Source organism: Hevea brasiliensis, chromosome 4 (genome assembly GCF_030052815.1).
Source record: "Hevea brasiliensis isolate MT/VB/25A 57/8 chromosome 4, ASM3005281v1, whole genome shotgun sequence".
NCBI lineage: Eukaryota > Viridiplantae > Streptophyta > Magnoliopsida > Malpighiales > Euphorbiaceae > Hevea > Hevea brasiliensis.
In genome coordinates this window covers 104,257,820-104,277,367 of record NC_079496.1, presented here as the reverse complement: position 1 = coordinate 104,277,367, position 19,548 = coordinate 104,257,820, and the positions used below count along the sequence as shown (strand labels likewise).

The 19,548-nt window shown below is 33.1% G+C and overlaps 1 protein-coding gene across 2 annotated transcripts; it reads left to right on the top strand.

Moving 5' to 3' along the window:
- The first annotated feature begins 10,836 nt into the window (after nt 1-10,836).
- Nucleotides 10,837-15,303, top strand: LOC110644138 (aspartate aminotransferase, cytoplasmic). Of its 2 annotated transcripts, none has more exons than XR_009148286.1 (12): nt 10,837-11,008; nt 11,207-11,278; nt 11,513-11,574; nt 11,653-11,736; nt 11,921-12,020; nt 12,127-12,247; nt 12,879-13,042; nt 13,158-13,295; nt 13,515-13,636; nt 14,092-14,186; nt 14,275-14,388; nt 14,766-14,886. XR_009148286.1 is itself a non-coding variant. In XM_058145795.1 (12 exons), the coding sequence occupies exons 1-12, from the start codon at nt 10,934-10,936 to the stop codon at nt 15,125-15,127; spliced, it is 1,239 nt and encodes a 412-aa protein (XP_058001778.1). In that variant the 5' UTR covers nt 10,843-10,933; the 3' UTR covers nt 15,128-15,303. The 2 variants fall into 2 exon arrangements, 1 of the variants encoding a protein (XP_058001778.1); XM_058145795.1 differs by lacking the exon at nt 14,275-14,388 and adding an exon at nt 15,043-15,303 and having other exon boundaries at nt 10,843-11,008.
- Nucleotides 15,304-19,548: the final 4,245 nt, after the last annotated feature.

Sequence of the window (19,548 nt, the reverse complement as noted above, 5' to 3'; positions counted from 1 at the left end):
AGTTAAATATGATGGAACTACCAATCCCAGGAGCCATCTAGTGAATTTCTACACTACTAAAAATTTCATCCTATCAGGGGTTTCCCAATGACTACCAAACTGGCACAAAAATGCTACTAGTCAGTTTAATAGAGAATTTTGAGCAGCTAGTGAGCTCATTTAAGCAGGAGTTCATCAGTTGCATCCCACTAAGGAAGTTGTCATCTGATCTTGGAAAACTTTGATAAACAGAGGGGGGAATCCCTTAAGGATTACGTGTCCAAATTTAATGCATAAGTCATACAGATTGAGAATCTCAACCATAAGACTGTGTGTTAGATGATGAAAAAGGGCTCTAGAAATACTAAGTTCATGGATTCTCTTATTAAAAACCCTGCATGGCATTATGAACAGTTGATAGAGAGAGCTCAAAAGTACATCAAGCTAGATGATAAAAGGGCAGCTTTAAAAGATGAAAGAAGGATTGATCAAAATTCGAATAAGAAATCCAAAAGGAAGCATAACGATCAGAGACCTTATGGGCAAGATCAAGAAGCAGTGAGGAGAGATCGATATAGTATTTACACACCCTTGAATGAGTTCAGAGCTTTGGTATTGATGTGGATATAGAAGAAAAGTCAGGAAATTAGGTGGCCAAGATAGATGAAGCTAAAGATTGCTGGCTAATGAGACAGGAAAAAGAATTACTGATTCCATAATGATCATGGTCATACAACGAATGAGTGCAGGTAGCTTAAAAATGAAAATGAGATACACATTTAGGATGGGAATCTGAGAGGTTTAGTAGAGATAATTGACCAAACAATAGGCAGAAAGAAGAGAGCTCAGGAAATAGGGACCAAGGAAGAGCTGACTTAGAAGAACCAATTGGGATCATCAAAATTATTGCAGGAGGGCCTAATAACCATAAAGCCAATGGCAAAAGGGTAGCAAAATCGAGTTGTTCGGAAAATGTGCTCTTCATTGAAAAAGAGAACTTATGCAAAGATTCGATCCCCTTCGGACCCACAGATTACGATAAGGTTAAAATTCCACATTTTGACCATTTAGTTGTTAACATTTTATTAAGCAGGTACATGGTTCATAGGGTCCTCGTCAATACTGGAAGCTCGATAAACTTGGTTACCTTGGAAGTTTATGAGAAGCTTAAATTGAAAAGAAATGGCCTAACCAAGGTGATGTTTCCTTTGGTCGAGTTGGGTGACAAAATAATGCCCATAACTGGAAACACCAACTAGACAGTAGTACTTGGCGATGAAGTGTTTAAGCGATCTATCTATGTAGAGTTTGTTATAGTGGATATTCCATTATCATACAATGTAATTCTGAGAAGGCCAATCTTAAATGGTAATAACATCTTAATTAATATGGATTTTTTGTGTAGGAAACTTATAACTCCAGGTGGGATTGCTATAGTGAGAGGGAGTCAAAAGTCGGCCTAGGAATGCTATAAATAGTCTATAAAAGCAGTCACCAAAGTAACACCCCCAATCAACCTCTTAGAGAACCCAGAAAGCCACATTTCTCCCGAGCCAACAGATCAGATAGAAGAAGTTGAGCTTTTTGAAGGAAAGAAAGTCAAGATCAGTACGGCACTCTAGGGATTGGACAGAGAAAAGATAATCAAGGTCCTAAAAAGACAGATCATCTACTTTCGCTTGGAGTCCAGGGTATGTCACTGGAGTTGATCCAGCATTTATGGTACACAGCTTAAATGTCGACCTGAACATAAAGACAATTTAACAAAATAAAAGGAGGATCGCTGTAGATAGATAGCAGATAGTCACTGACAAAGTCCAAAAATTGCTAAGTGCAAGCCTTATTTGGGAAGTAAGGTACCCCACATGGTTAACAAATGTAGTTTTGGTAAAAAAAATCAAGTGGAAAATGAAGGATGTATGTGGATTTCATCGATCTCAATAGAGCCTATCTAGAAGACCACTATCCATTGCCGACCATTGATAAATTGGTTGATGCGATAGCAGGTCATGCAATGTGCTATCTGGTCAATGTTATCTCTGGATACCATCTAATAAAAATGAATCTAGCTGATGCATAGAAAATGAATTTTATTATTGACTCTAGGGTTTACTATTATAATGTGATGCTGTTCAGATTAAAGAACGCAGGAGCCACCTATCAGCAGCTCATCAATAAGATGTTCACAACTTTAATGGGAAAAACTGTGGAGGTATACATCACAATATGATCATCAAGAATAAGAGATCAAAACATCATGCAAAAGACATTTTAGAGGCCTTTGACATTCTGGATAAAGTGGGAATGAAGCTTAATCCGGACAAATGCACCTTTGGAGTTAAAGCAGGTAAGTTTTTGGGGTACATGGTCTTAGAAAGAGGAATAGAGGCTAATCCAAAAAAAAAAAAATCTGTGCCATCTTAGAAATGCAATTGCCAAGAAACATAAAGAAAATCCAAAGGTTGAATGGTAGAGTCACAGCTCTTGGCAAGTTTATGTACTGTTTGGCACAAAAGTGTTGACCCTTCTATTAAGCACTCAAAGCTTAAAAGAGCTTCAAATGGGAAGAGGATTGCCAGGTAGCATTTAATGAACTTAAAATATTTTTAATTAACCCACCTTTACTTGAATTGCTCAGATAAGGCAAGATACTCTCTCTTTATCTTGCAATAACTAAAGAAATAGTAAGCTCAGCTTTAGTACGGGAAGAAAAGGGCAAACTTAGTCCAATTTACTACACCAGCCAAGTATTTAAGCCCGCCAAGATCAATTATCTAGTCTTAGAGATGTTAGCCTTTGTGGTTCTATCTTCAGTAACCAAGCTTAGGCTATATTTCGAGTCTTATACTATTAAGGTATGAACAAACTATCCCTTAAGGAAGATCTTGTAGAGGCTAGACACATCAGGTAGTCTTGCCACTTTTTCAGTTATCTTGGGAGCTTATGACATTAGGTATGTTCCCAGAATAGCATTGGAGGCCTAAGTCTTAGCTAATTTTATTGCTAAGTTAACCCCAACTCTAGAGTTAGAGGATGAGCTGAAGGTGACTTGGAACGTATGGGTCGATGGAGCGGCAGGGTCCATTGGTTCTAGAGTGGGCATCATTTTGGAAGGGCCTCACAACATCAAGTCTAAGTATGTTGCTTGCTTGACTTTTAGAACCACAAATAATATAGCTGTGTATGAAGTTTTAATGATGGCTCTATTCATTATTAGAGAGGTAAGAACTCTGAACGCTACCATATACTCTAACTCATAATTAGTGGTTAATCAATGCTAGGGTAACTTCCAAGTACGAGACCAAAACTTGAGTAATATCTAACTTGGGAGAGAACATAATTCTTTAATTTCTAAGGTTGAGAATGGTAATCTAATGCTTTGGCAAAGATGGCAATAGTAAGAAAACAACACCTATCTCAGTCCATTCGTCTAGAAGAGATCAACCAACCAATAGCTAATTAAGAAGAAGTTTTACCTATAGACATCGGCTCTACATGGATGTCTCCCATCTTTTATTACTTGGAAGATGGAACACTCCCTGACGACCTTTTTGAGGCAAAAACAATTGTGCAGAAGTCTTCAAGACATTGTGTTCTCAATGGGTGGCTCTACAGAAAGTCTTTGATGAGACCATAGCTTAAATGCATCTCTTCTGAGGAAGGCATGACAATTCTAATCGACATTCATGAAGGCCTATGTGGAAGCCATGAAGGAGCTCGGATAATTGCCAAGAAAGCCTTTAGACAAGGCTATTTTTGGCCCACGGCAGTGGATGACACCAAAGGTTTAGTGCAAAATGTAAGAAGTGCCAGGAACATGGTTTCATTTCCCGAACTCCAGCAAAAAAACTCTCAGCCATTGGAAGCCCATGGCCATTCTATCAGTGGGGAATCGACATATTAGGTCCATTCCTTAAAGCTTTGGGATCCAAGCAATATGTTATATTAGCTATCAATCACTTTACAAAATGGCTTGAAGCTGAAGTCACACAGCTCATCACGTCAACAAAGCGATCTCTTTTGTCAAATAGAACATTTTTTGTTGGAGCAACATACCCAAATTTATTATAATTAATAATGGTACTCAATTCGAAAGACATAAGTTCAATGCTTTTTGTCTTGAATAGGGCATCGATCTCAAATTTGTGTCGACATACCATCCTCAGACCAATGGCATGACTGAGGTAACAAATCAAACTATTCTTAACAGGTTGAAGATTCGGCTGGACAAAGCCAAAAGCAAATGGTTGGATGAACTCCCACGTGCCCTTTGGGCATTCTGAACCACCCTAAGATCAGTAATAGGCAAAATCGCGTTTTCACTAGCCTATAGTTCAGAGGCTGTGATTCCAGCCAAAATCAGTGTATTAAGTGCTCAAACCAAAAATCCAGAGGCCATTATAAATGATGAAGATCTCATATTCAAATTGGACCAGGCATAAACCTTACGAGATCATGCTTTCATCAGAAATGGATAAAAATCACTAAAGGATGGTGAGGATGTATAACCAAAATGTCAAACACCGATCTTTCATAGTGGGAGATTTAGTTATAAAAAGAATCGATGTCTCAGGTGGTGTAGCCGGAGCTAGTAAGCTCAGCAGTAATTTGGAGGGCCCATATGTTGTTTCTAAAGTCATCCGCCTTGAATCATATGAAATTGCTTATCTAAATGTGGTGATCTTCCATGAGCATGGAATATTTGTAATCTCAAGAAGTGTTATCAATAAGAATTGCATCAGTTCACATTTTAGCGATCTGACTGAACTAAAGATCTCCCTGAGACACCAAAGACTTGACAGGCAACTAAGACCTCATTAAGGCTCATTGAGGCACCAAAGACCTCAATGAGGCACTAAAGACCTCTTTGAGGCACCAAAAACCTCTCAAAGGCACCAAAGACCTCTCTAAGGCGCCTGATCTAACAAAGGCAACTAAGAGCTTGGGTCACCTAAGGCATAATGAGCACAAGATTATTAAAATCATGAACTTAAAGAAAACTTTTAAAAAAATAAAATTTTGTTCAAATCAAAGATTTATTTGAAAAAGATTGAAATTTATTTAGATAGGATAGTTATCTGCTTATGGCCTTTTTAAGACTAGATTCTGCTTAAATCATACATCTATTTGATTATACTTAAGGACCATTTTCTATTTAGTTATTTCGAAGATCGAACATTGATCCAATTAATACTTCCAACATCGGTTATGATTCAATTATCATAAGAGATCGATGATTAGCCTGGAGGTGATAAAACAATCCATCTATTAAGTTCAAAAAATTAATCTCTAAGATCGAAAATAAGAGTTCAAAAATAAGAAATCAAAACACTAATAAAAATAAATTTCATTGAGAAATTTTTTTATAGGTTTTATGTGGCAAGAGGATCTTCCACTGTTTGATTTGCTACTTTCCCCCTAGCCTCATCACCCTCACTGTCACTCTCAACCCTAGCACTAAGTACCAGTTTCTCCAGCTAGGTAAAGTCATCATTTGGATACCATTTAACCATCTTAGCAAGGAGATCACTGTGAGATTACTGGCCTTCTTTTCAATCACTTCATCATCCTTGGCCTTGAGTTCTTCTTTAAGCATCGCCACTTCCAAGGCATGACCCACCTTCACATCTTCGATCTCCTTCAGTAGTTGGGTAACAAGATCTTCGTAAGACTTCACTTTTGCTTCCAGCTCATGTACTCTAGCACCCGCGTTTGCTAGGTGACCTTTCAAGGTCACAAGTTCACCTATAACTTTTAACATCTTTCACCTCAGGAAGTTCATCTTTTCCTTGACCATGTGCTGAATAGCAGCCAATTCTAAATGCAGTCTCATTGCATGGTGTAGAAGGTCCTCTACACTCTTTGGACCCATCCAAAGGTGGTCTTCCGGTAGACATAGGGAAGCTACAGTGACTTTTGCTAGATCGATGTTTTCTTTAACTAACCAGTTCCTCTAAAGAGATCAGCTCAGTATTTGAGCCCCTCTCGATGTTAGCTGGGTAGAAGACCCACCTTCAGAAATAGTAGAGACAGGAGGCTGAGAAGGTTACTGAACTAGAAATGAAGGAGATCCCAAGTTTACTAGCTTATTTTGGATAATAGGAAGAGAGATCGGGTCAACGGCTCGAGATCTTTTCGCTAGAGGTTGCTCTCTAGTCTTAGCAGCAGTGAGTCAGTGATAACTTGAGACGCCACTTCTTTCCTCTAGAGAACTCATTTAGCAAGCTCTCTTTTCCTTTTCTTCTCTGCTCTCTCTGCCTCGATTCTAGCCATTTCTGCACAAAGAAAAAAGTTAGTGAGAAACATAAGATCAATAAGAAAAATTAATGATATTACCCTTTTCGGGTCTAAGATTGGCCAATTGCAAAGTAAAATTCTCCCCAGCGACTACATTAGTGAGCCACCACTTTAGCTTGGAATTCACAACATCAACACTCAGATAGTGCCAGGTGTTCGCTTGGTTTTTCAACCAGTCACCACCATGTCCTCTTGCTGATCAAGGGGGTCCCTATTGGTCGTCTATCTGCAAAGTAGTTCTAGCTCTTAGGAACCCCCTCAAAGCCATGAGGATCTTTGCACCGAAGGATGAAAAATTTGTTTTCCCACTTCTTTAGTGAGGAGGGAAGCTTAGTAAAGAACCCACAGTTTGACTTTGCTTGAAAAACCAGTACTCTTTATTTTTTTTTCTCCCAAGATGGTGAAGGGTAGCAAAAACTCTAACCAATGGTAACAGAACCTTATCTCGGCACAGCCCCAGGAAGGCCACTAATGTTCTCTAAGAGTTTGGATGAAGCTATGCCACGCAGATCTAATGATAGTTAAGCACCTCCACATAAAACTGATATAAAGGAAATCAGAGATCGACTTTTAACCACTCTTCATACATAATAATATGGTCTCCCTCTTCAAAGTCGTGGTCGGCTCAAAAATCTCCATGGCACCTGATTAGCTGAAATCTATCGTCCGACAGATGGAATTCTTTCCCTATGTAGTGGAGATCGAATGATTCAAGATAAAAGGCACATTTTCCATTGGCAGAGCTTCCTTTGTTAGTCTTTTGGATTTTTTCTTGCTTGACTTAGCCAATTTAACTAGATTGTCTTGTGTCATTGGCACCTCAGTCAACCCGAGACCACCACTAGTTCTAGTCTCTGTCGCATTAGATTCATTTCTAGAGCTCTTCTCCCCTCCCTCCTACCCACAATTCCATGAATATTGGATAGACAGAGTACTCGCTGTCTCTTGACTATCTCTATCACTCATTTTGCAAGAACAAAACAGAAAACAAAAAGATAAGGGTAAAAGAAGATCAAATATGGTGTTTTACATTGAAGTTTAGTAGTAAAGCCTTGTCAAAAGAAAATAATGGTGGACGGCTGTAAGGAATGGCAACACGCTTAAAGTGTCTAGGGAAGTAAAGTGAAATCCCTTACAGGAGCTAGGCATATACAGGGGTATCATTTGGTGCCAAAAATTCAAATCATTGCCACACTTTTACCTCGAACACCAAATACACCAAGTGACGTTTTGATCTCCTAAGGTACAACTTTGCGTGCAATTAATGTCACCATAAATTTACAGCCAATAACGTTACAAGTTTCAAGACATCATCATCACCACTCAAACCTAAAGATTTGAGGGGGAGAGGAGGGAGGGGACTAATGATATATTCTAGCCCCAAAAACCAAACTCTACTGATCAAGTCAATTGAGCCTAATCTCGAGCTTTCATGGATTAGAACCAAGTAATAGGAGGGGTTCTACGGATTAGGTCAACCGAGCCTAATCCTGAGCTTCCATGTATCAGAACAGAGTAATAGGAGAAAGGGGGGGGGGGGGTGTTAGAGACGATTCCAGACAATAAGGTTATCATTACAAGGTCAAAGTAAAATACAATGGTAAATAAAAAATTGACACCCTTGAAGTGTTGACCCAGGTATGTCTTTAGATTGATCGAAAAGCTTTCATTTCATAATCTCTGAGAAAGAACTCAATTACCAACTTAAGCGTTGGAGTGGCTATCTGATATCCACGAAGCTTCGCTTTACTCTATGGTTTCAGGCAACCTAGAAACCCAACATCCATCTAGGACCCAGAGAGTCATGGCAATATCAATGTCAAAATATAAAAAATTAAATAATAATTTATCTTTCTTATATTAATATTAATATATTAATTAATTTTAGTTTAATAATATTTGATTTTTTTTACCAAAGTTATACGATATGAAATGAAGCCTTTTTTGAAGTTGAATTAATTGATATATTAATAAATTTTAGTTTAATAATATTTATTTATTTTTATCAAAGTTATACGATTTGAATTGAAGCCTTATTCGAAATTGAATTATATATGTATATTCCATTGATAAAAATCGCAGCAGAAGTTTGCTTTTCATAAATTATTCAAAATTATCCTCAAATTTTATCTTTTATGATATAATTTATTAAAAAATCAATGCTTTAGTCATTATAAAGAGTATAAATTCCTCATTATACTTTGGAAATTAATAATATTTAAATTAAAAGTACACTTTATTTTATGAAATTTTAATAAATGAGCTATTTTTATATATTTGAAATACATTAATAAATTAGTATTTTTCGTATAAAAGGTACACTTTTCTCTAAAATATTAATGAAAAGAAATTATTATCTTTACTCAACTTACTATTTCATTAGTAAAGTTTGAAAAATAATTTATTTATTGAAAATTACTATTTTAAATAAAAGAATTTTTTATAAAATTATATACTATAAAATTTAGTAAAACATATTACTTTTTATTAACTATTTTTTATTATTTAAAAAACATATTAATATCCAATTAATTATTTTATTAATTTATTTTTAAATTATTATAATTATAAAAAACATTTACTAATTTTTATAAAATATATATTGTTTAAATATAAAATAAATAATTACTTAAATATAAATATTATTTTGTTAATAAAATAAAATTTTGAAGACTAAAATATTTCAAATTGAAAAGAAGTTAATGGACAAAGTTAATCATTAATTCAGACCGCGAAAGTTAGTTTGTTGGAGAAATAAAAGCTCCATTAAAAAAAAAACTTATATATAAAAAATATTTTTCATAAAAATTATTTTTTATGAAAATATTTTTAATTATTTAGTTATAATATTAAATTAATATTATATATTTATCTCTTATATTTGTAAATATTTTTACATTTTAATAAAATTATTAAAATTTAAAAAATAAAACTCTTTGAAAATCATTTTTCATAAAAGTAATTTATTTTTTATTTGATAAAAAATATTTTTTATTAATTTAATTTTAAGTTTTCTAAATACTAAAAAATATGAAAAATCACAAAACAATCTCAGAAATTAAATTGTTATTGATTTATAATTTCTGACGTAAGTCACTTCGTGAATCTAATATATGTATATGAAAATTAAAGACTAAAAATTAATTAAGAAAAAATCGGCATTTATCTTCATCATTAATGAATATATGTCATTTAAAAAAATAATATTTTATTTCAATTTATCTTTTTCTAATTATAAGTAAAATTATTGATATTAAATAATTCTTTACTTAATAATTTTATCTTAAAATACATAATTATTTAAATTTAAATATAAAATAAAATGGGTTATAGGAAGAAATGAAAGAGAATATATTTAATATAAATATAATTTTAGTTTATATATATATATATATATATATATATATATATAAAACTTATTTTATAGACATATATATAAGATATAATTAAAAATTATTAACCAAAATTTGATACTTGTATCCATCATTATTTGACATAATGAGAAAATAATAATTTTAAATTTTATTTTAATTAATTTTTTTAATTATAAATTTAATTATTGGTATTAGATAATACTTACCTTGATAATTTTATCTTAAAATATATAATTATTTAAATTTGAAATATAAGATAAAATGAAAAGAATATATTTAATATAAATATAATTTCAGTTTATTTCAATCATATATATGTATAGAGTTCAAGAATTTTATATTTTATGAAAAAAATTAATAATTTATTTTATAGATATTACATATAAGATTAATTAATATGATTGAAAATTATATTTATCAAGTATTCAAATTGTGACATTTTTTAATATATGTAAATATAATATTGAATAAATAATATATTAAAAAAAGTCTGACACAAACACTTAACTGAAAATAAAAAATGAATGTTTAATAATTATTAAACCATTAATATATACATATTACATGTGAATTTCTAAATTTCAAATTTTTTTGATTTTTAAAAAAAAATAAATTTGAGTTTATAATTGATATTAACGGTTACTAAATAATCACTACAAAAGAAAAGTCTTTAGTAATATTTTTAAAGTAATTATTTTTGTAAATGTTACATAAAAAAGTGACATTTTAATAATGTTTTTAGAAAATGCTATAAAAAGTTTTAGCAACCGCTACATTTCCTTCTATTTGATTTAAAATAACATTTATTGAATATTATTATATACCAATTTTTTAGCATAATTAATAATATTAAAAAATCGGCTATCCAATATAATCCAATACTATATATATAATAATAATTTTATTTAAAATTTTTATTTTTAAAGTAGTTATTTTTGTAAATATTACATAAAAAAAATTAACATCTCGTCTAAATCCTATTAAAAGTCCAAATCTTATTATTGTTATTAAAAAAATTTAAAATCGTTTAATTTTTTATATTTTAATTAACAATTTATGTAAAAAAATTATTAATAATTTAAGTTCAAAAAAATTTAATAATTCTATAAAAATATTTAAATTTTTTTTCAAATTAAGGAAGAAAGTGGGATAAAAATTCAAAAAATCCAAACGGTCAATGAGACGACAGACTTTTTGTCTTTGTGTAGACACTGGCAGAGTGCACCGATCACACGCGCACACACACAACACACAAGCATTCCTCTCTCCCTCCCTCTGTAACAATGGCATCTTCTAATCCTAATGGGGTTTCTGCTTTCGAGGACGTTCCTGGAGCTGCCGAAGTTCCGGTTTATGCGGTGAGTTCTTCCTAAAGAAAAAATCATTGTTCATTTAACAATACAAGACTTGGTGAATACTTCTTTGATAGGTTACTTTTGGTGGGTATATCATGAAATATGTTTTTCCTAGGCTCAGAACTGGTTCCTATAGATGATACTAGCTTCTATTAGTGTTCTTTGGACCAATTTTGCTGTTAAAAATGCGTAATTGAACAGGTGATGGCTGCTTTTAGCAAAGATCCTAGTCCAGTAAAGCTCAATTTGGTGTTTGGTGTTTACCGAGCAGAGGTGGGTCTCTCTCTCTCTCTCTCTCTCTCTCTCTCTTGTAGTAGAGTATTGTACAACGGAAACACAATCCACAGCTTATAATTTCAATACGAGAATGGATGGATTTCTATTTATCTGTTTTTATGATTTCGTGCTTCCCATTTTATGGATCTTATATTATCAATGCATTCACTCACTTGCACTAATGGGTTTTCCATTGTTAATTTTGTACTGGGCTTACTCATGATATAACAGGATGGAAAGCCTCATGTCTTGAATGTTGTTAGACGAGCGGAGCGACTACTAATTGAAAACATGTAAAGTGCTTTATCAGCGTCCATTGAAGTTTAACTTGCTATCATTATTAAACTAAGTCTAATTTACTTGATGTCCAGGTCTGCCAATAAAGAATATCTCCCCATTGCTGGGTTGGCAGAATTTAATAAATTGAGTGCAAAGCTTGTCTTTGGTGCTGATAGGTACAGTGGCTTTAACTGCATACAGATATTATATATTACATTCTTTAGTAAGGAATGAAAGTCTCTAAATTGGGTATTATGCGTACTGGATTGTGCTTATGCTTGAATTTGTTTTCTCTAAGACTTTGCTTTATAGAGAAAGATCCCTTTCTTTGCTGATTGCATATTTCTTTATTGGAAATAGCCCTGCTATCACAGAGAACAGAGTGACTACCGTCCAGTGTGTGTCTGGTTGTGGCTCACTGAGGATTGGAGCTGAGTTTTTAGCAAAACATTACCACCAAGTAAAACATTTACTTTAATTACCTGTTGCTTTACTATTCTTCAATTTCATTTGTACATTGTCATGATCAGATGTTATTTGACCTTTTTGTTTACTTTGTTGTCCAGCATATAGTATACCTTCCCCAGCCAACATATGGAAATCATCCAAATTTTTTCTTAGCAGCAGGTCATACGTTGAAGACTTACCGATATTATGATCCAACAACACATGGGCTGGACTTTCAAGGTTTGCAATTTATATTCTACCTTGTTTACTGGATTTCCATTAGTTTGTCATTTCTAAATGATGCCATCTATTATATACATCTAAAGTGTGATTGATTTTATATCTTTCCCATATTTGGTTGCTACCAGTTCTCATTTAATGATCTTTTGCCTTACAAGAAAGAATGGTGCATTCTGGAGCAAAGCCTTGAGTCCCTTCCAAAGATATTGGTGTAGGATGTGGTTATCACATTCCTTCTTTGTGGCTTCAAATTGTTAGGGTTAGCTCTTTTATGGAAGAACTAAGAAGAAGCAGAAGAAAATAGAGAGAAATAGAGGAAGAAAAAAAAGAGATAGGAAAAAGAGAAACAGAGAAATATTGAGAGAATGAACAGAATTTTGTTATTTTCTTGAATGCCTTTCTCCCAGCTACTGAGCTGTTATTTATACAGCTTATTGTTTCAGTTATAATTGTTCCTGCCAACCTCACTTCTTTTTAAGAACTCCAGCTCATCCATCTAACTGTTCCTGTACACCTTAGCTGCACTACTAACACTTTGCGCTATTACAGTTCTTTTCCTTCACTTCTTCTTGAACCTCATTCTCTGGTATGTGACATTGATGTTGTCATTTGATTATTCTGTTGGTGTTAGGACTGTTGGAGGACCTTAGTTGCGCATCATCAGGAGCCATTGTGCTTCTCCAAGCATGTGGCCACAACCCTACTGGTGTTGATCCAACTTTTGAGCAATGGGAGCAGATCAGGCAGCTGATAAGGTTAAAAGGACTGTTACCTTTTTTCGATTGTGCGTATCAGGTAGACAACTATTGGAATAAAGTTATAACCTTCAGCAGTTCCCTGAATGCATGATAACCTTCATCTCCTTTCTATTTTTTCTGTTTATTTCAATGATGCATTCTGCTCCATCCAGGGTTTTGTGAGTGGAAATTTGGATATGGATGCACAATCTATTCGAATATTTGTAGCAGATGGTGGTGAATGCCTTGTAGCTCAATCTTATTCCAAAATAATGGGAATTTATGCGGAGCGTGTTGGTGCACTTAGCATTGTAAGGCAGCATTTATTATAAACCAGTTTGTGCCTGTGTTCAAATAATGCTGTCCACGGAACAGTTCCATATCTTCTTATAATCATGGCATTTTTATCAGCAATATCAGATGCAATTTTCTTTTTTTTTTCTTTTTTTTTTTCTGTATTGTATATCTACTGATAATCCACTTTTATGGCTATTGCTTGATTGGGTGTTCGAGACGTTTATATTTTCTAGGTGTGCAAGACAGCAGATGTGGCAAGCCGGGTTAATAGCCAGCTAAAACTTGTGATCAGACCCATGCATTCAAGCCCACCCATCCATGGGGCAGCCATTGTGGCTACCATCCTAAAGGATAGGTATTTTAATACCCATTTATTCATCTTCTTGTTCAAGTTAACCCGTAATATTTTAAAATTGTAACTTACTAGCTTTATTTTTATTCTCAGCTGAGAGTAGGTAAATGAAATGTGTAGAAGCACACTTTTATTTGTAGCAACTAAATAGAAGTAATATAGGATGCATAAGAATGTGATATACGTTTGTGTATGAAATATAGATAAAAAAGGGTGTGACCACTCTCCATTTTGTGAGAGTTAGAGAATAGTCATTATAGGAAATATTGGCAATGCCAAATTAACCAAATGAAGGTAACCAATTAGAAAAATAATCATTATGCCATGGATAAATCAAAGAAAAGCTTATGAGTTGTGAGATACAACTTAATTAGGGAAAAAAAAAAGAAAGAGAGAAATGAAAAGCTGATATTTGAATCTCTCTTCCCCTTTTAAGTCTTTCAATTCTATGTTTGTAGGGAAATGGTCACTGAATGGACTGTTGAGTTGAAGGCAATGGTTGATCGCATTATTAAGCTGCGCCAGCAACTCTATGATGCTTTACATGACAGAGGTAACCCTACTAGATTTGCAATGTCTGTGTTGGATGATCGGGGTTGCAATGTTTAGTAGTTATTGAATTGACATTATTAATTGCTAAGAACCCAAGTTTAATGCCATTTGAGCCCATCAACGTTTCAAAGGGCACCAGCAGTGGAATGCTGGAGCTACTGGCACCTGGAACAAAACAATCAATCAGTAAGAAATGAGAAATGGTAATTCTAGCAATATGGTCTTCCATTTATGTGTTCTGTTTTTGTCTTACTGCTGAGAACAAGCATTTTTATTGGTATTTGGTTCAGAGTTTTGATTCAAAGAAATTTTTGAGGAGCTTTATTGCTGCATGAGACTGTACACAAGCTGGCTTTGTTCTGCATCTGAAAATAAAGTAGTTCTCAAATTGATTTGTGTCTCAATTTCAATGCTATGTGAGGTGGTGTTAGATATTGTATTAGTCTCAATTGGGGCATGCATGTTAATGGTTGAACCTTGTTGGATTTTATTAAATCAACTAGAAACTTAATGTGTTTCAAGAAAAGCAATATAAATAAACTGTTTCGCTGTGGATTCTCATGGAGGTGAACTTTATCAGGGACACCTGGGGACTGGAGCCACATTACTAGGCAGGTTGGATTGTACACTTTCTCTGGATTAAATGAGGAGCAAGTTGCCTTAATGATGAAAGAATACCACATCTACATGTCATCCGATGGGTACCTAAATCCATCCCTGTGCTAGAATTTTTTTTGGTTTAACAATTAGCAGTTGAACAAGAAAACTTTTCAAGAATGCAATGCGTTCTTGAAAAGGATTAGGATTTAGGACTAGGTTTAGTCATCTTTTTAACTTGGAATCTTTCCATGGCACAGGAGGATTAACGTGGCAGGCCTGAGTGAAAAAACAGTCCCTTATCTTGCAGGTGCAATACATGCAGCTGTTACCTGCATGCGGTAGACCATTTCCAACTGTGATTCATTCATATTTGCCAATTTCGAGTTGTAATGCTGCTATGTTATGCGATTATCAAGAAGTAGACATTTACTTGTGGATATTTTTAATTTTTTAAGTTATTAATGGAACAAATAATGAGAATATACATTATAGATATTTATGGAAAATTTTGTTAATTATTTCCGAATTTTGTTTTACTAAAATTTTGAAGTATATATATATATTTTTTACTATAATTATAAAGATGTGAAGAGAGAGGTTTGTAATGGTTTTAGATTTATGCATAGTTATTTATTTTCCCCTACCACTGAGTTATTTTTTCAATAATAGTTTTGCTTGGTATTCATAATTATATATTTGTGACTTTTTATACGGCACGTTATGTTTATTAATTATTTTTAATTTTTCTTGTGAGTTTATTTTATAAATCAATTTTATAATACACACACATATATATATATATATATATATAGAGAGAGAGAGAGAGAGAGAGAGAGAGAGAGAGAGAGAGAGAGAGAGAAGTATTAGGAAATCAAAAGCCTATCCTATTTATTAGTGATTAGTGATAATAATATGATCATAAATTTAATAAGTTTCACAACCCAATTATATGGGTTTGATCGGAATTAGGATTTTGGTTAGTATAAAACTCTCAAAATCTATAGTAAGTCTTATTGTTCGCAAATCTAATGCTAGGCTAAAACTCAAGACTTAACATAAAAAAATAAAATATTATATAACAAATTGGGAAGTAGAACTCAGTTTGATATATATCACCATAATTTGGGTTGCCAAGTTTAACTTTGATGGCCAATATTCATTTAATACTAATTTTTATTAATTAAAATGATATATTTATAGACTAATATTATAGCGGAGTTTTAAAATTAGAACAAATAAACAAATAATTAAATACACAATTAAACACAATAAAAACTATTAAACAGTTTCACGACTTGCAGAGAAATATGCAAGTTAAGACTTCTAAAAGAAAAATACCCGTCCTGTAACTTGAGAAAAATATTAAATAAAAATGAGCATTCGACTAAAAAAAGTTTATATATTGATTATAGTTATAATTTTTATAATTATCTATTCTAATGCAAATCTATAAATGAAAATGCACCAAACAATTAAATCTCCCAAACCTCACATGGGAGTATAAATTGGAGTTACACACGCACACCTAATACATATTGGGAGTTAACTCAATGTCCTGATTTTCTAAAATCCAATATGTTCTCTTAATTCTTTTATGCGAAAGTCAGCAATCCATATAGCCGCTGTACCTACCTTGTGTCACGAGCCTAGTGTAAGAATATCATTGGGATCATGTAGTACTTGACTTGAACTCTTTCAAGACAAGCCAACTAAGAGAATCTAATAATAATTTGTTCAACAAGATGAGTATATTAGCTTGGCTTGGCAAGCTAATTGGGAAAACATCACAATCAGTATATATGAGCAAACATCTCAAGTATAATTAATAACGAGGCATAAATATATCAAGAACGAACTATTTCTTTCATTCATATATCATAATTAATACAATTAAATTGGCTATCCTTACATCACTTATAAGCAAGGAGGAAACCTACAAGGAATAGCAAGACAGAGACTCATTATGTCAATGGTAGTTACACTTGTCGCTCCATGGTAGTTAACTAGTCACTCTTCCTTAAAGAGCATTGGAGATACAATGAGGTGTGGCAGAATGAGACATCATTATGCTTGAGCCATCACACCCCTAGAATTATCTAAACATCATTATGCCTGTGTCACCTTACCCTTCCGTAAGGCGCAACATGATCCCGTAGTATACCTAATGAATTACTGAACTTCACTTACCGATAACTCATGAAATACACTACAAGAGATTTTAAACAAATTTAATTCATTTTAAAATTGTAAAATAATGTTAAAGCATTATTTAAAAGCCTTTAGTTGGAGTTTATATCATAAATAAATATTTTGTAATTATGATTTTCTGTAAATTTTATAAAAATTTTAGCTGAGTGCCGGCCGAAATTTAAGAAAACAGTTTTTCAAAACCTGAAAATAAAGCACTTCCAATGTATTTTTCTCAAACCCAACTCCAATATTTCTCATTTCAACACAATCTCAACACAATTCAATAAAACTCATTATCATGACATTTAATTTAATTTACTTATACAAGTTTCAGTTTACAAAAAGAAAATCACAAATAATATTATTACAAGTTTTTCAATACAACTGCTCAATTTATTCCATAAATACATATGAACATAATTTATATCAACAGAAATTACAAGGGGATAAAATATTATACCCGTAAAAAGGACCTCAAAAATAGTGTTCTCCTATCACTAATGCAGCTCACTTTGCTGCTTTGTCTTTTCCCTTATCTGTGACAGCAAATAAAAGCTATCGCTGAGTAACTTTTACTCAGTGGTGCACAATAAAAATTTAAAGATGTTGAATATCAAAACATATATCAATAAGCACATATTTAAACCATTTCACAATTATAATTCATGAGATTGGAGTCAACTTTTATAATACCATTTTGTCAAAATAATTTATAAATCACAGTGTTGCCAATCCATACACAACTTAGGTCATGACATAAAATTTTCAATCAATGCCATATTGTATACCACGACAAAGCAATCTCAACCCCACTAATCGAAATTAATAAGGGAGGTGGCTAACTAGCTATATGAGTACTCATCCGATCTCAACCTCAACTGGCAAGCCAAAGAGGGAGGAAAATAATCTATCTCAACCCCATAAATGGAGAAGGAATACAATGATACTGCCATGCTTAGTGTGAATCCAAAACCAATTCAAAATCAAGTTATTCAAACATTTCATTCAAACATTAAACAAATTTTCATTTTGAATTTCAATTCACAATTAGGCAACACAGCATTTCTCGAAACCCATAATTAACAAAAATAGTTCACAATGCACATCTAAATAAGTTTTCAAGTAGAAAACAATAAATCAAAATTTATTGTGCATAAATCTCGTATGAGTCGCCTCTAGGCCTTGACTCACTTTTTCTTTATCCTTTTTGGTCTCTTCTTCTACTGAAACACAAAATTAGAAACGTCTTAATACTTATCTAAACCATTTCCCACAATTAATTCAACACTAATTATATGCATACTAAATTTCTCTTATAATTTTCCCCTAAGTTTTGAGCTCTTTGTATATGGTATATTGATGATCACTATTCATTTGACTAATTGATCAAAATATTGACTTTTTCATACTAAATAGGTTTATTAACTCTAATTACACCCACATATCACATTTTGGGTCACAATTATGTTGGCATTGATTGCCAATTGAATTTCTAATCTCCTTAAGGGAAACTTCAAAAATTCAGTTTTGAGTTACTTGCTTTTACTGTTCTATTGGTCTTTTTACAAAAAAAATTTATCCAACTTTCCTTCATAAAAGTTGTTCCTTAATGTATTAGCTTTAATTCCTTTTTTGAATCACTCCATTTGGAGTTTTGTAGCTCAAGTTATGTTAATTCTAATGTGGCTGGCCTGATTGGTTCCAAACCCATAAATTGTGAGCAGAATTTAGTTCGGCAGCTTTGGTGCCCTGACTGCGGATCACTTTTCAGATGGGTTATTATCAGAATTTGGGTTTTTGTTCTTCACGAAAGCTGTAGTGCTATGTCTAAGCTTTCCATCGGTATAAAACTCAGGTCATTTGGACCTTCCTAGACCAAGTTATGACCATATGAACAAGTACTATTCATATAGTCAGTTTTGTACAGGGCAGTGTGCCTAAATCTGGATTTAATCTAACTTTTCACCAATTTGTGTTCAGTTTTAGGGTTGGGTTTCTGCATAAAAATTGTAGCTTTGGTCTTACTTTTCATCTCCAATTGGCCTCACACTAATTGGAGCAAGCAATTTTCAGTTATGGCCATTTGAGTTGACCAAGGTCAAACTACCAGAATTGGCTATTTCACCTACACAATTTCAATTCCATTCCATGCATTCCCATGCACTCCCAAACATACCAATTGGTCACTTAAAACCTCAATTAGGTCTAATTAAATCAAATGACCAATTTCCCCCGAATTTTCCCCAATTTTCCCTTTGTTCAAGAATCCTAATTACGCAAATTGTTCAATTCATTAAATTCAAGTATTCTAATAACATTTATTCACTTAATTGAACCTATATGCATGATCAATTGAAATAAAACATATCATTTCCCCAATATCCCAAGGCTGGCTGAATTTTATGAAGCTCCCTAACATGTTATTTTCTTTCACTTTTCAATAATTTCTAACTTGTTTAAGGTGCCTAAGCATAATTATAAAGAGAGAGATGAAGAACTACTACTAACCTCTTTGGTGGGCTTTCCAAAACCTTCACAACTTCACTTATTTTATGTCCCAAAATGGTAAGCAA

Bases quoted from the DNA above. Each gene is read 5' to 3' on its own strand.
- LOC110644138 (XM_058145795.1), top strand. From the start codon at position 10,934: ATGGCATCTTCTAATCCTAATGGGGTTTCTGCTTTCGAGGACGTTCCT. The intron at 11,575-11,652 runs GTAAAGTGCTTT...CTTGATGTCCAG, and splicing joins CGACTACTAATTGAAAACAT to GTCTGCCAATAAAGAATATC. The intron at 13,296-13,514 runs GTAAGGCAGCAT...TATATTTTCTAG, and splicing joins GTGTTGGTGCACTTAGCATT to GTGTGCAAGACAGCAGATGT.